The sequence below is a fragment of the Acanthochromis polyacanthus genome, chromosome 14 (assembly GCF_021347895.1).
Source record: "Acanthochromis polyacanthus isolate Apoly-LR-REF ecotype Palm Island chromosome 14, KAUST_Apoly_ChrSc, whole genome shotgun sequence".
Lineage (NCBI taxonomy): Eukaryota > Metazoa > Chordata > Actinopteri > Pomacentridae > Acanthochromis > Acanthochromis polyacanthus.
In genome coordinates this window covers 14,915,446-14,931,120 of record NC_067126.1, presented here as the reverse complement: position 1 = coordinate 14,931,120, position 15,675 = coordinate 14,915,446, and the positions used below count along the sequence as shown (strand labels likewise).

Sequence of the window (15,675 nt, the reverse complement as noted above, 5' to 3'; positions counted from 1 at the left end):
TGGTTTGGCCCTCTGCACCTACAGATAGATAAATTGTCACACATTGCTTTACTACAAAACAGTAGAGAATATACTAATAAAATCAAAACATAAAATGTATAAATTGTGACGACCCTCCACTTGGACACCAGGTGTGTCTGTTCAGGAGTTGAGGGTCGTCAGTTGATTGAGCCACACCTAGGATCAAGTGGCTCAAACTGCATAAAACCTTGCTCACACCCAGCATCTGACGCTCTCTGTCAGGAGCTACTTCCTTCTGGAGCTCCAGCAGCCTGGTTTTGGTTTGGTTGGTGATCTTTAGTGGACCTTATTGGCTTGGTTTGTGTTACAATAAAACCTTTTTTAGTCGTCATCCTGGTGTTTTCTTCCTGTTTTTGTTGCAGCTTCAGAGCCAAGTTGTAATAATTGGGGGATTGTCTACATGTCTGGTGGTTGTGTTTCTGAGTTCTGTTGTTTCTGTAGCTGTACAGCGGTGGTAAGTTACTGGTTTTGTCCCTGTTAGGCTTCAGAGCGAACTCCCTTGGAGTCCATTGGGAGGTCGGTAGTATGGTGTGAACGTGGTTGGAGTAGTTGTCTCGGGAGCACGTCCAAACCTGCAGGTGGAGTCACCGATCCTCGGTTGTTTCGCTGGGCCTGCGAGAGTATAGTGCATAAGTACCTGCCACAAGTACCGCCTGAAGAGGCGGTACTTGTTAGATTCTGGTTGAGGCAGTTAGAGGGGCGGAGCTTCGGTGATGAGTCAGCTGTTTCAGCTGCAGAGGTTTAACTATTAGAGAGCAGTTCTGTGAATCATGTTTGTGACAGGTTGTTTAGTTGGTCTGACTGAGTCATGACTACTGTTGAGGCTAGTTTAGACTCTGGTGATGCTGTTCCTGGTGAAGCTGCTCTGAGCAGCTTGACCTTAACATTTGAGCAGCGTGAGAGATTGCTGCTGTTACAGGGCGAGCTAAAAAACTTGAGCTGGAGGAGCGCAGACTGAACTTGAGCTCTGCTGGTGTCGTAGGTCAGACTCTTAGGGGTTCATCTGGTCCTCTACAATCATTTGATGTATCAGCTAGTCTGCGTTTGGTTCCCCAGTTTTGTGAACGTGACCCTGACACGTTCTTTTCTCTGTTTGAGAGAGTGGCTAAGACCAGAGGCTGGTCTGACAATGAGAGGACGTTACTCCTGCAGTGTGTTCAAACAGGTAAGACTCAGGAGGCATATTGTGCACTCAGTATAGCAGACAGTAAGATCTATGCTTCGGTCAAAGCTGCTGTGCTAAAAGTGTATGAGTTAGTACCTGAGGCTTACAGAGATTCAGGTCCTGGGAGAAGTCTGGTCGCCAGACTCACATGCCAGGAAGCTGAGTACCCATTTCAATCGGTGGTGTTCTTCAGTGAATGTTCATGCATATGCTTCGTGTGAGTTAGTAATCCTGGAACAGTTCAAGGACTCAGTTCCTCCACACATTGCAGTCTATATAGGTGAGCATAAGGTGAAGACAGTAAAAGAAGCACCGACTCTGGCCGATGACTATGTGTTAACACATCGTGGTGGTTATGACTATAGACCTCAGGATGGTGGTAAACATATCAGTCAGCAGGTAAAAGTACAACAGACAGGTCTGTGTGCAGTCAGGCACAAGGGGATCAGAAAAACATCTGTAACTACTGTAGAGGCAGAAGACACTGGAAAGCTGAATGTCCATTAAAAGTTAATCCTGAAGGTGGACTGGTGGAGCCTGTTGTATTCGCTGCTCCTGGCAGGAGGTTAACTGTGTCCTCTCTCCTGATGTCAGTTCTCCCAGAGTTAAGGTGTAATCTGGTGCAATCTACAGTAGGTTACAGTCTGATTTCTTACCCATTCTGTCTGATGGTTATGTGTCACTGGTACATAGGGATGGTAAGGTACCAGTAAAAATCCTGAGAGATACTGCAGCGAGCCGCTCATTGATTGCGAGTTCTGTGCTGCAGTTCTCTCAGTTCACTACTACTAGTGGTAACATTTTGTTGAAAGGAGTGGGTTTGGGGGTGTTGCCTGTTCCAGCCAATAAACTGGTGCTACGCTGGTCTAATTCAGGGTGAGGTGACCATGGGGATGCGACCAGTTCTACCAGTCCAGGGAGTGCAGGTTATTCTGGGGAATGACCTGACTGGTACCTGTGTGTGGGCTGATGGTCCACCTCAACCTGTGGTAACATCTTCTTCTGTTGCAGAGAGGTTTCCTTGTGGGTGTGCAGCTACCTGGTTAGTGTGTGTGGTAGAGAGGCAGAATCAGCCTCTAAGCACAGTGGCATAGAGGATGGTGGGTCCTTCACTGTGGTCTGATCTTTTTTCTTCAGTTTCTCACAGTGACCTGGCAGCAGAACAATGAGCTGATCCTTCCCTCAGTGTGATGTTTGATTCTGTGCTCTTGGATGGGGAGAATTGTGCACAGGATTATCTGGTACTCAACAATCTGTTGATAAGGAAATGGATGCCAAATGGGAAAGGTTTCATAGGTGATCCTGTTTTTCAGATTGTTGTGCCTTCAGTAAGACATAAGATTCTGAGGAATTCTTATGGCCTATGTGGATATCTGGGGGTGTGTAAGATGTATTGTCACATCCAAAAGTACTTCTTTTGGCCTGGTATGAGGAGATGTCTCTCTGCATGTTAGGGCTAAAAGGAGTCAGTCCTCCCCTATGCAGATTAAAAATAAGGGCTCATATGACCATGAGGTTCATTGGTTTGTCAGTCTGCTTAAACCTAGGCCCAGCAGCATCAGTCCTGTGTAGGGGTGGAAAGGGGTGCAGGCTGCACGAACTGGTAAGTGAATACTGGCCACAGCCATGTCTTTGTTTTTACAGTTCAATTGTCCAGAGCCCTGACTGGTGAAATGTTCTTGGTGGATCCAATGAGTAGACCTCCTAGGCCCTGTCTGTTTTTTCCAACCCTAACACTCTTAAAACGGTTCTCCCGTCGCCAGGGGTTGCTGGGTGTAGGATTGGAAAGGCAAGTTGCCTCAGGGGGGTCTGCGCAGGATGGCCTGGACATTGTGTATCTGAAGTTATGGGATAGGCAGAAAGCATTTTGGTGACCATTTATCACAACAAGAGATTTTGTTGTATACTGTTGACGTGTGCTGTCTAAGATTCCCAAGGGAAGCCTCATCTTAAGAGGGGGTGTGTGACGAACCTTCACTTGGACACCAGGTGTGCCTGTGTGACAGGAGCTGCTTCCTTGTGGAGCTCCAGCAGCCTGATTTTGGTTTGGTTGGTGGTCTTTAGTGCACCTTGTTGGCTTGGTTTGCATTACAATAAAACCTTTTTTTTGTCGCCACCCTGTTGTTGTCTCCCTGTTTTTGCTGCAGCTTCAGAGCAAGTTGTAACAAAATATACCCCAAAGAAAAATTAATTAGAACAAAGAAAATGCTGTGTTTAGATGAAAAATTAGATGAGCAGTGCCAGTGGTGGATACTTCATTTAGACTGTTTAAAGTAGCTTTTAGAGTATAGATCAGCATGCTTGCTCCAACATATTTACTGTTGTTTTGTGCTCATTCTGACCTTGGTGACTTACGAAGTGCAGTAATAGCATACAATCAAATACAGAATGGTCCTTCAGCTTGTATTCATCTTCTAAATGTGGAGTGCTTATTACACTGCACTGTATTTTGATTAAAAAAAAGTTTCTGTTTAAATCCAAAATGGAGACCGCAAAATGTTTCATATCAGTGTATAACATTTATTGAATTTGTGATCAAAGATAAGACAAGAATCATTACATGGTCAACTTTTACTGCATACAGACAACATTGATATGCTCCTTTGTTCTTCCAGATGCTGAGCTGTCTGGAACATATGTACCATGACCTGGGATTGGTCAAAGACTTCAATATCAACCCCATCACACTCAAGAGATGGCTGGTGAGACCTGGACCAAGGACAGCATCCAGAATTAGAGTCAAAAACCATTTATTGATTCCAGCAGGGAACTTGCTTTGTTACAAATGCTCTAGACAGCAAAAGAAAATAAATACACTAAATTTAAAAACAGCTACAAGTATAGTAATAATTACACAGTAATTAATATAACATAATGTATGAGTGAAAATTTAAATACTGGTGAAATATAATGACAACCTCCACATTAAATGAGTCTATCCAGACCAGAATAAAGAAAAATATTTTCATGTCCAAATGCCAATAACACACTTTCAGTCTTTTTTTTTTGTTGTTGTTCTTTTCAGGATTTCTTTTTTGCACATTACTGTAATAAAACTTTTTTTTTTTTCTATTTCTAGCTGTGTATTCATGACAACTACAGAAATAATGCCTTCCACAATTTCCGCCACTGTTTCTGCGTCACCCAGATGATGTACAGCATGATCTGCCTCTGCAGCCTACAGGTACTGTAATCAGACCCTTGGAAACTTTACTGTGAGCTGAAGATTCTGTTCCACTAGATACTGTAATTCAGTGCAATTTTTTCTGGGAAATGTGAAGTGCGTAAAGTGATTCCCTTTTAGATCAAAACAACATACCTGTTCAGGCCAGGCTGTTTGCTTGGCTTTCAACATTTCTGCTTTTAGCTTTTTCACTAGCAGTGACTGAAGTGTCATCCAAATTCCTAACCACACATCCTTAAAAAACAAAATAAAAAAGAGAGATAAAAGAAGGAGACATAATTCACTTTAATACTCAACTTACATGGCTGTGAGGATAGCATAGCCTAAGACTACATCTAATGGTAATTTTTTTGATTAATGTAACTTATTGTTTTGATTGATTAATGTAGTATTGTTATTCCAAAGATTATTTTTTATTACTCAACATATAATTTACACATTGAAGACTTATTTCAATATTTCAACATTTTATTCAGTCATCTAATCATAATCATCTCATTTCCATGTAACTAATAATAATACAGCCTATTTATAGGATGTCTGATCAGAAAAATGTTGGATCTCAAATTCAAAAGGATTCATAGATTAATGTGATCACTTTACATCATAGCAATCCTTTCCCTGGGCTGAACCATTTTTATCTAAATATGTGACTTAAAGCCTAAAATGATGACAGACTCCTATTACTTCAGGAATATACAGCTAAGATACTCACTGGCAGATGTATATATCACGGATAGCCAAACATGGAGGTCTTTTTAACTGTTTTAACTTATCCTTTTTTGTGATTTTTATTACATGTATTTTGCACTGATGGAGATGCTCTAAATCTCATTGTACTTGTGTATAGTGACAATAAATGGCATTCTATTCTATTCTATTCTAGAAAGAAAACACAGCACAACGGAATTGAGTAAAAAGAGTTTATTTCACGAGGAATAAATCACAAATTGGATGTGCAGGGATTTGGGGTGGGGAACAGGGAAAGGGAAGAGACTAGAGGGAGAGTTTAATGGGAAACTGACTAGAAACTAAAAGCTAGAAAGAAACAGTACATGATAACATGAAATGCTCTAGCAACCTTTGGGGTAGAATAGGGGAAAAGTTAAACCAAAGAGCTGAGGCTAGAAGGGTGACCTGGAAATGCGAAGGTGACAGTAACAAATGAAGGTCAAACTACTCAGGTTTGCTATAAATCTAAGCACCTTACAGACTTAATCCTAAGAATATACACACACTGGATAGAAGAGTAACTGATCAGAACCAAGTACCACAAGGTTAGACACAGTATCGGTAAACTACAGACACTACAGCGCAACACTATGCAAGAGTAAATTACACCAAGCAGATCCACACTAGTCAGGTGATCACACTGAATGTCTGGAAACAGGGACAGCCATCACTAACATTAACCTAGGTATAAGACAAGTTACAAGCTATGCTAGCTGACAGCAAGGAGAGTGGTCTGGGAGTTGCGCGCAGAGGAGAATGGCTCTGGTATGTGTCCACAAGGACGTTTTTAAATGCGAGGTAACATGCCGTTTCCCAGTGCACACTTGATGGGCAAAGTCACATTTGGTCTTTCTTCACAATTGCTGAGGTGTTGGTGGTGGAAGTCTGGTTGTCCACCAGGTACACAATCAGGAACATTGCTAGCCGTCTCCAATGTGTGATGATGATGCATGTTGACCCTTCTAAAGTCGTGATGATAGTAGTAGTATGACATAAGCCCCTTAATGTTTTAGGACAAGCACCAAAATTCTAAAACAAATTGACACAAAGATATTCCTTAATTAGCTTCAGTGTCATAATTATATACAAATTTCACCCCAGTGTCTTGAATTTTGTTGTATTGTTTTGATGCATTACATTTATTATTATATTTTTAGGTATTTTTCTCTCTCTAAATTACAATGATGTTTCATCAGACTGGTGACCTGTCCAGGGTGTCCCCTGCCTTCGCCCGAGTCAGCTGGGATAGTCTCCAGCACCCCCGCGACCCTAATGAGGATAAAGCGGTGTATAGAGAGAATGGATGATGTTTCATTTTTTAAATATCAGTTTATTATTATTATTATTATTATTATCATTATTATTAATAATTATTATTATTATTAATGATAATAATAATAATACATTTTATTTAAGGTTTAAATCTAAAGGAGCTCTTCGCATATCGTGAGGCACATGTGTAGGAGAGGGATGAGTGTGTCCAAAAGGTTCAAACAGACTCCTGCACACTGTTTAACTTGCAGAGATACATTTAGATACAATGGTCTAGACTATTTGCCTGATGAATGTCCAAAATGTTGCACCAATAAGTCTCTCTCTCATCTGTCTCCCTTAACATGACAGCATCAGGGACGACTTTTCACTCGGGGATTCATTATCACATCTAATTAATTATTTTAAAACATCAGTAGTGATGTGCTATAACAAGGTCAGACACAAAACTCACGCACACACAAGTGCTGTGTGGCAGTTTGAGGGTGGAAAATGCAATTACACACACTAGTGGACATATGAACACAATGTTTTAGTAAAAGGTTACATGATTTAAAGAAGCGTGTGTGTGTGTCCATTTGTAGGAGAAGTTCACTCAGGTGGATATTCTGATTCTTATGACAGCTGCTGTGTGTCATGACCTCGATCACCCTGGGTTCAATAACACGTAAGCCATGCAAATCATAAGCACACACAATACAGCAGCACATTGGGGCTGTCTTCTTGTGGCTTGATCTGTCCCTGCTTTGCATTGTTCCTCCTGGCTCCTTTTCTTTGTTTTTTGTGCTTTTCCACTCATTACTCATTTCCACATCATTTCAAACAGTCCTTTTTTCTTTCATCCATCCTGTGAATGTTACTGTTCCTTCCATCTCTTGTCTTTCTCTGTATCTCTTTCCTCTTTTGTGTTGTCATCTTGTCACTGCCTCCATATCTCATTTCATTTCTTACCCTCTTGCATCCTCATGGGTTTCCCTGTGCCAGGTCTGTTTTATTTTCTTTGTTCTTCTCATCTGGATGGATGGATTGATTTTCTTGCCTTGCGCTCTCTCTCTCTCTTTCTCTCTCTCTCTCACACTCACACTTTCAGGTACCAGATCAATGCCAGAACGGAGCTGGCAGTTCGGTACAATGACATCTCACCCCTAGAAAACCACCACTGTGCTGTGGCCTTCCAGATCTTCTCTCAGCCAGACTGCAACATCTTCTCTAACTTCGACCCTGAGGCCTTCAAACAGATACGACAGGTAGTGCAGTGGCTGTGTATTTGTCACTTCAAAGGACTGAGCGATAAGTACAAAATGATTTCCATACTGATGAGGCCATCATGGCATCGTTATTTCTTTATTAGGTCTATGGTCCACATTTATGGATTTTGAGCAAATTGTACATCAAAGTAAAAAAAAATGATGAGCCTTTCAAATTCTTGTTTTATCCCAGTGTTTGTTAAAAGCTTTGTCTAATGTAATGTGTAATAAACACAGAATTACATAATTATTTTATGTGGCTTTGTATTTTCTTAATATAATGTGTACTGATGTTGACAATAATGATAATTATAATTATTCCCATGATATTTCCCAGACCTTTCATAAGTATGGTATTATAACAATAAATATATGATGGTTCTATCATTGATTTACTGTAAATTAATATCAAATGAATTAATCTCTCAAACACAGTTGTGCAGGTGAATGTTTTTCAAAACCAAGGTTTTCAAATATGCCAAATTTGACAATATTTTTGGATTCTTTTTTTGATTATTTTTTGTCCATGTGTGTTCACACCATAACAACTTCACACCCTCTTCAGGTTGTATTTTGTTTGTATAGTGTAAAATGATGAGAATATGAATATCAAGAATATTTCCAGCTGATGAATACATGCAGCAATAAAAACGTGGTCTGCAATGAAATATCATATATGTGTGAAAAGAAGTATGGAATGAAAGATGATTTTAAAAACTAAAAGCTGGCAAAAATTGAATTGATAGGACAACTGGACAAATAAAATTTAATACTGTCAAATGGAAAGACATGTTTATAAAGAGAGGAATTAAAAATAATTTACAAAGACAAGCATATAAACACCTGGCAAAGGAATCCAAGCTACCTTTGAGGTAGATCCACTACAGCAGGAGATGGACCATCAGAAGTTGTGATGGACAGATAAAATCAAATGTTGTCAAATAGAAACATAAGGTTGAACAGAAAAGGATTTACCATGATTTGCATGAGGTTAGATGCCGAATATATCAGTGCGATCCCTGATGATTATGAGAGGTGGTCATATATAATTTTTCTAGAAGCTACTAAACTGAAAAAGTTCAGTAATCAAGAAACTATTTTGCAATAGGATCACAGCTGCCATGGTAAATACTGTTGTAAAACCTAAATAAATGATATTACAGAATTATTCTGTATTCATCTGTACATGTCCCTTAAAATATGGTCAGATCTTCTAAGTTACAGTTAAGAAAAAAAAATTAACGGTCAAGGTGAATAAAAGGTAACCAGAGTCCGGAGTTAAATACCTAGAGTCCAGTCACTATAACAAAATTGGAGGTGTGTTACAGCAGCTTTAGCTTCATTTCACTGTTCATAAGTAACATCTGCTGATGTCTCGTAGACAAGAGCTCAAAAGACTTACGACCAAGAATTGTGGATAAAGCTGGGATTACAAAGTTATGTCAGGGAGTAAATTCATTCCTTAACTACAGTTTGAAAAAGGAGACAATTTCCTTCTATGTCTACTCTCTTCAGAATTTGCTGCCGAGATGATTCCAAAAGCACAAATCAAAATTTAACACTATCCATGAGTTTACTGTGCCATAACAAGGTAGTTTGGGGTTGTTGAGGCTGAATACACAGCATTACCTATAGCATAAAAAGGGCACTGCATACAGTGAAAACATCCTCTCAAAGTGAAGCAAGGCAGTGTCATAATTTGGGGATGCGTTGCTGCCTCACCAGGGAGAAAGTGAGTCCCCAAGTCAATGCATCTTCCAGGACAATGTCAGGGTGGCTGTCCAACGGAAAGTCGGTAGCAGCTGCGTGGTTTCAAACCATGAAAATCTTCCTTTTTAGATGCCAGTCAGAGCCCTGACCTTAGCCCAACATAGATGCTATGAAATCACTAAAGAAAGCAATTCACACTATAGACATCTTTAAGTAGATGTATGTGTTAGAAAGATCCTCTTCATGAATGTTTTGCAGGCCTGATCAGCAGCTACAGGAAACACTTGTTTGAGGTTGTTAGTGCCAAAGTAGGTTCTGGCTAGTAACCTTTAAGCGTCCCAGGCCACTTTCTCATGGTTGCACTTTACTAGCTAAACCCCCTCAATGCTGTCTGTTTCTCAATGCTCTCTTGAGTCCAAGTGACCACCTCCTCAGATTGCTATAGTGTTAAAGAGTAAGACTCTCCACCTGGTGGAACAACCATGTACTACAGCTAATCTACAATCAATTTTCTGCCATATATTAACCAATAAGGCACAAGACTGACAAACATATTTATTCGTTTAAATTATTAATCAATAATCAATTAATCATTTGTCATTTACACACATAATTTTCTTTTCCATAGTTTAACACAAACTAAATCTACAGAAAATCCAGGGATCCACAACTTTGAACATCATCCATAAATATAGTTGGCATGGTGAAATTTCTCAAGTTTTGTGCTTGTATGTACTGATGAGCTATTTCATTTTGTGCTGTTTATCAGGGAACCATCACACTGATCCTAGCCACAGATATGGCGCGACACGGTGAGATATTGGACTCCTTCAAGCAGAAAGTTGACAACTTTGACTACGCAGATGAGGAGCACATCACCTGTGTAAGGCCCTTTCATTCACAAAACAAGTCTGAGGATTCTGTCACACCAACAGTTCAGTTAAGCTGACATGAACCCAAAAAGTAAAACATGACAGAAGCATGATGCCATATGGACTGATGGGATGGTTTGGGTAATGTTGGTCTCTATCATCAACACTACATGGACAGACTTGGTAAAATAACTGCAAGTCTTGCTTCACTTGACTGCTTTATGTGTTTGTTGTCTGTGGTGTCAAAAAGAACACAAGAAGAAAGGAGTGACTGTCAGCTTTGAGAGCATAAACTGCAATCAGTCAGTAGTCATGTAATATGTAAAGTCCCTGCCCCCCCTCCCCCCATAATATTATTTGTTTAAGTGTTCATACACAGTTGTACATTGTTGTGATGAATATGGTAATACACAATAAAATGCTCATTTTGATACTTTATATTTTGATCATCAAAGGCATTACTTAAGCAAAATTTGAAATTGAAAATTTGAATACTGGACTTTTACTTGTAGGTAATCTTATGTGAACAAATTAATTTTGTGAGTTATGTGTTTAAAAACAGGCATGCATCCACCTTCATCATACCTGCTGCATGCTTGTTGCATTTACCAGTGACATAGTAACCCTGTGTTGGTGGTGAACTTTGTCCTTTGCCTCTGTGCAGCTGAAGATGGTGCTTATCAAGTGCTGTGACATCTCTAATGAAGTGCGGCCCATGGAGGTGGCTGAGCCCTGGGTCGACTGCCTGCTGGAGGAGTACTTCATGCAGGTGGGTCCAACATATCCTGTAGACACCTGTATTCTAGCTTCATTTATTTTAGTGAAAGGGCATGGCTGGTCTCTGATATCAGAAAGCACAGAGTATAATATTCTGATTGTGCTGCTCAGAGCGACAGGGAGAAGGCTGAAGGGCTTCCTGTGGCTCCGTTCATGGACAGAGAAAAGGTCACCAAGCCAACAGCCCAGATTGGCTTCATCAAATTCGTCCTAATCCCCATGTTTGAGACTGTGATGAAGGTGAGTGACGAGAAGTTGATTTTTGAGGGATCTCCTTACAGTGTGTAGTAGCTACCCGTCCTTTGTTAATTAATGTTTGTGGGTGGAAGTTTTAGAAAATAAACTAGCTGCTTCTCCAGGATACTGTCAGTGTTGTATCTGCTGTGTCTGGTAATATGGTGAACAAAGAAAGCAACATGAAGAAAAGAGAAGACTCCACCTTGAGGGATCTGCCATTTCTGACAGAACAGGTGAACAGAGGACGAAAAGGACAGTGATGACAGAAAATGACAGATTGACTTTTATTTTTTTTAAATGTACAAATTTGTGACATTGTCCATAGTTTTTCATTAAGTGTCACTTAACACAGACCACTGGTGGCAATGATAAAAGTACAGAATTAAAAAAAATACAAGATAGTTGACAACAAACAGAATGTTGGTGAGTACAAGCTATGGAAATACACAGGACAAAAAATAAACTTTATTAAGTTGTTTTGTATAGCGACATAACATTTCACCAACACATACGATAGACTCAGTGTAATATCATATGGTCTGGCACTGAGATCTTTGACCACACACACTTATACATTGTTGTTGCACAGTCACTTTTAAGATGATAGACAAGACTGGTTGAGGCAGATGACTTGAGTCTGGTTGTTCCACCAGAGTGTTGCTCAAAGGGGAATTTGTTGGGCTTCTCTCTCTAATGGTCTAAGCTCTTCACCTTACAATGTGAAGTGCCCTCACATACAGTAACTTAAATTAGAATTTGACTCTATATAAATTTAAATAAAAGGGACTAAATTGAGATTCCAGACCCCTGAAAACATCCCCCATTTTGCTACTCTCCAGCAATTTGTGTTGGAAATGATGATAGGTAGATTTAGTGAGATTTTACTGAATGCTTTGTAACACAAAATCTCACTAAATAATAATAATAATAAATAATATTGCACGCCCCACTTTTCAGGTTTTTATTTGTTAAAAAAAGTTTAAAATATCCAATAAATTTCGTTCCACTTCACGATTGTGTCCCACTTGTTGTTGATTCTTGACAAAAAATTAAAATTTTATATCTTTATGTTTGAAGCCTGAAATGTGGCGAAAGGTTGAAAAGTTCAAGGGGGCCGAATACTTTCACAAGGCACTGTAAATTCAGTAGAGAATAGAATAGATCTTTATTGTCACTGTTACAGAAAACATTGAAAATCAGTTTAGTATATAAAGTAGTTGAAACTAACTCCACATCAAGTAGCCACAACGGCACACTGCTTTAAGATAAGATAAGATAAGATAGACTTTATTGATCTCACAAAGAAGAAATTTACTGTTACAGGGCTCTTAGGAACAAAAAACAGAGGAGTGCAAAAGTCACGAAAGTGCAAGAACAAGATAATAAATATTGCACATAATAACAACTACACAGTAGTGTTATATAGTCTGATGGCAGTGGGGATGAAGGACCTGCGGTAGCGCTCCTTCTTGCACTGAGGGTGTCTGAGTCTCGTGCTAAAGGAGCTGCTCAGCTCCACTACAGTCCGGTGCAGTGGGTGGGAGCTGTTGTCCATGATGGATGAGAGCTTGGTCAACATCCTCCTCTCACCCACATCCATCACAGAGTACAGTGGGCAGCCCAGGACAGAGCTGGCCCTCTTGGTCAGCTTGTTCAGTCTCTTCATGTCCCGCTCTGTGCTGCCCGGGGTCCAGCAGACGACAGCGTAGAGGAAAGCAGAGGCTACCACAGTGTCATAGAAAGTCCTTAGTAGAGGTCTGCACACTCCGAAGGACCTCAGCCTCCTCAGAAGGTGGAGGCGACTCTGGCCCTTCTTGTACAGAACATCAGTGTTGTGGGACCAGTCCAGTTTATTGTTGAGGTGAACACCCAGGTACTTGAAACTGTCCACTGTTTCAATGTCCTGCCCCTGGATGTTCACTGGTGGATGTGGGAGTGTCCTTCTCCTGAAGTCGACCACCATCTCCTTCGTCTTACTGGTGTTGAGGCACAGATGGTTGCGCTCACACCAGTCCACAAAGTCCATGATGACCGACCGATACTCCAGCTCGTTCCCCTCGGACACACGGCCCACAATGGCGGAGTCATCGGAGAACTTCTGGAGATGGCAGCTGTCCGTGTTGTAGGTGAAGTCCGAGGTGTAGATGGTGAAGAGGAAGGGCGAGAGGACGGTGCCCTGGGGCGCCCCCGTGCTGCAGACTACCACCTCTGACTCACAGCCACGCAGCCGCACGTACTGTGGACGGTCAGTGAGGTAGTCAGTGGTCCAGGCAGCGAGGTGTCCATCAACTCCCGCGCCCACCAGCTTCCCCCGCAGCAGCGCCGGCCTGATGGTGTTGAAGGCGCTGGAGAAGTCACCTTTAGCTGAAATGCACTGCCAGTAACAACCCAATGACAAAACAACACTTTTGATACTTACTTTTGCTGATAATACTGATCGTTCTGTATGGTTACTGAAACAGTAACAGTAAGGGATCGAATATTGTGCTCGCTGTTATAAACTGTTACACTGTTTGTGTTAATGTCACTGTAACTGTGTGAAATCAACAAAGAAGGGTTTGCAGCAATGATACTGACACCAACACTGTTTGTGTATCAGCTGTTCCCACAGATTGAGGAGGCAATGGTGCAGCCACTCAGAGAATCAAGAGACCGATATGAAGAACTCAAACAGATTGATGATGCCATGAATGAGGTTGGGGGATTTGTACAAGTGTGTGGTTGCATTTAATTTGTCCTTGGTGCAGATTGTTACTGATAAAAAGTACTGTTCCTCTCAGGTGCAGAAAAAGAAAAGCGAGAACTTGACCATGGGAGGGAAGAAGAAGTAAAAAGTTTTGAAAAGGTAGAAACAAAACAGAAGCTGTTGCCATCAGTGTAAAGCCAGGTTTCAAGTCAGAGACTCTATATCAACAGTTTTCTTTATTAATCTATGTGTTTCAGCACCAGTGAGCATAGAGCACAAGAGTGAAGCAGTGTGACATAAACTGGAATTGTCAGATACGTTGGCCTGTTTGGGCTATAAAACCATTTCCATCTCTGTGCACTCCTCACTTTGGCCTAATGCAAAGCGGACCAGCAGGATGAATGTTCTGGGAAAATCAGGTAGATTTGTGATGGTGTGTGTTTGACACCGTGTTACACACGACTATAGACTAAAGGACCAGGCAGACAATTCAAGGCTTTTTTCCAGGGAATGTTTGTACAGCAGGCACTCTTTAAGTAACCAATATTTAGGTACATATCTTTCTCTTGTTTTTTATTGGAATTTTGCTGTTTTTTTACAGATTGTACAGATTTTTAGTGACTTTTGTTCTTTCCTACAAAAATAAAAGCATAACATTAATTACAAAATCCTGTCTGGCCTGTTAATATTTCTGCTTTCATTACTGAACAAAGTCATTACTTCAAACACTTTAAAAAATAATTCTGATCTGTTACAATGCCTGTTACTATATTATTTTTAAGTGATTGTCTGGTTTTTACTGGTTTCACTTGTTCACCCTTTGGGCTGTTGTAAAGGGCTACAAAAATAATCTTTGATTGATTGATTGAAAGCCTCTTCAGAATTCAGACTATTTCTGTTCATACAAATATACTGTATGTAAGGTGTTTGTGTATCATTTCCTAGATAATTATGGAAATTTTTAAGTGAGAAACTTTTTAAGGCCATATACACTCAGTGGTCCAGAGGCCACCATATGTGACAGTTAGTTTGGGTAGTTCAGTTATTTACAATTTTACATAGAAAGCACAAAATGAACTAACTTTTGAGAGACTTTAAAGATGGACAAAATAACTGCAGTGTGAGAGAGATTTGTATTGATTGTTATTGTTTATTCAGATGACAGCATAGTGATTTTAATGTTTACCCTCAGAAACACCAAAATAATTAAATGATTATTGATTCAAACAAACTTTTTATACAATAAGCAATAGAGTTGTTACTATTGTTATTATGAACAATATTAATAACCTTCTAGGAACTAGTGACACCTCACTGTGTCAGTATTGGAAGTTAAGGGCTCTGATTGGTGGACAAGTTGAAGTCATAGTTTTTGCCACTTTGGCAGCTGATGGTCAAGACTTGATGCAGTCAGAAGGAGGAATTTAGGTTAGAACATAGTGAAGAAACCCCTACAGAAAAATATCACAAGGGACTTGTAAGGTCTACAACTTTGATGTTTTGGCTCACTCTCATGATTTTCATTGCTTTTTCTTCTGCAGCACACAACAGACAGACATAATTCACAAGCCAGCTAGCACACCAGCTAAAGAGCCAGATGTTTTGCCGAGGTACTGATAGACACCACAGACTTCAAATAAAGATAGATGACCTGAGAGCTCCTTAATAAGTGAAGTTAGCCTCAGTGTCATTCTTTTATACATGTCAGTTTTATACCAATTTCTGCTAGACTATCTTGGATTTTCCTGAGATTTTTATAACATCCATCCATC

General features: G+C 40.2%; 1 protein-coding gene across 6 annotated transcripts in view; it reads left to right on the top strand.

Moving 5' to 3' along the window:
* The window catches only part of pde9aa (phosphodiesterase 9aa), a 59,910-nt gene extending 45,339 nt beyond the window's left edge, over window positions 1–14,571 (top strand). For all 6 annotated transcript variants that reach the window (XM_022210188.2, XM_022210187.2, XM_022210190.2 and 3 more), the window contains 10 exons: window positions 3,802–3,888; window positions 4,266–4,370; window positions 6,959–7,041; window positions 7,465–7,621; window positions 10,101–10,214; window positions 10,868–10,972; window positions 11,092–11,220; window positions 13,817–13,912; window positions 13,998–14,062; window positions 14,161–14,571. In XM_022210188.2, coding sequence (XP_022065880.1) covers window positions 3,802–3,888; window positions 4,266–4,370; window positions 6,959–7,041; window positions 7,465–7,621; window positions 10,101–10,214; window positions 10,868–10,972; window positions 11,092–11,220; window positions 13,817–13,912; window positions 13,998–14,048 — 927 coding nt within the window. In that variant the 3' untranslated portion in view covers window positions 14,049–14,062; window positions 14,161–14,571. The remainder of the gene's footprint in view (window positions 1–3,801; window positions 3,889–4,265; window positions 4,371–6,958; window positions 7,042–7,464; window positions 7,622–10,100; window positions 10,215–10,867; window positions 10,973–11,091; window positions 11,221–13,816; window positions 13,913–13,997; window positions 14,063–14,160) is intronic.
* Window positions 14,572–15,675: the final 1,104 nt, after the last annotated feature.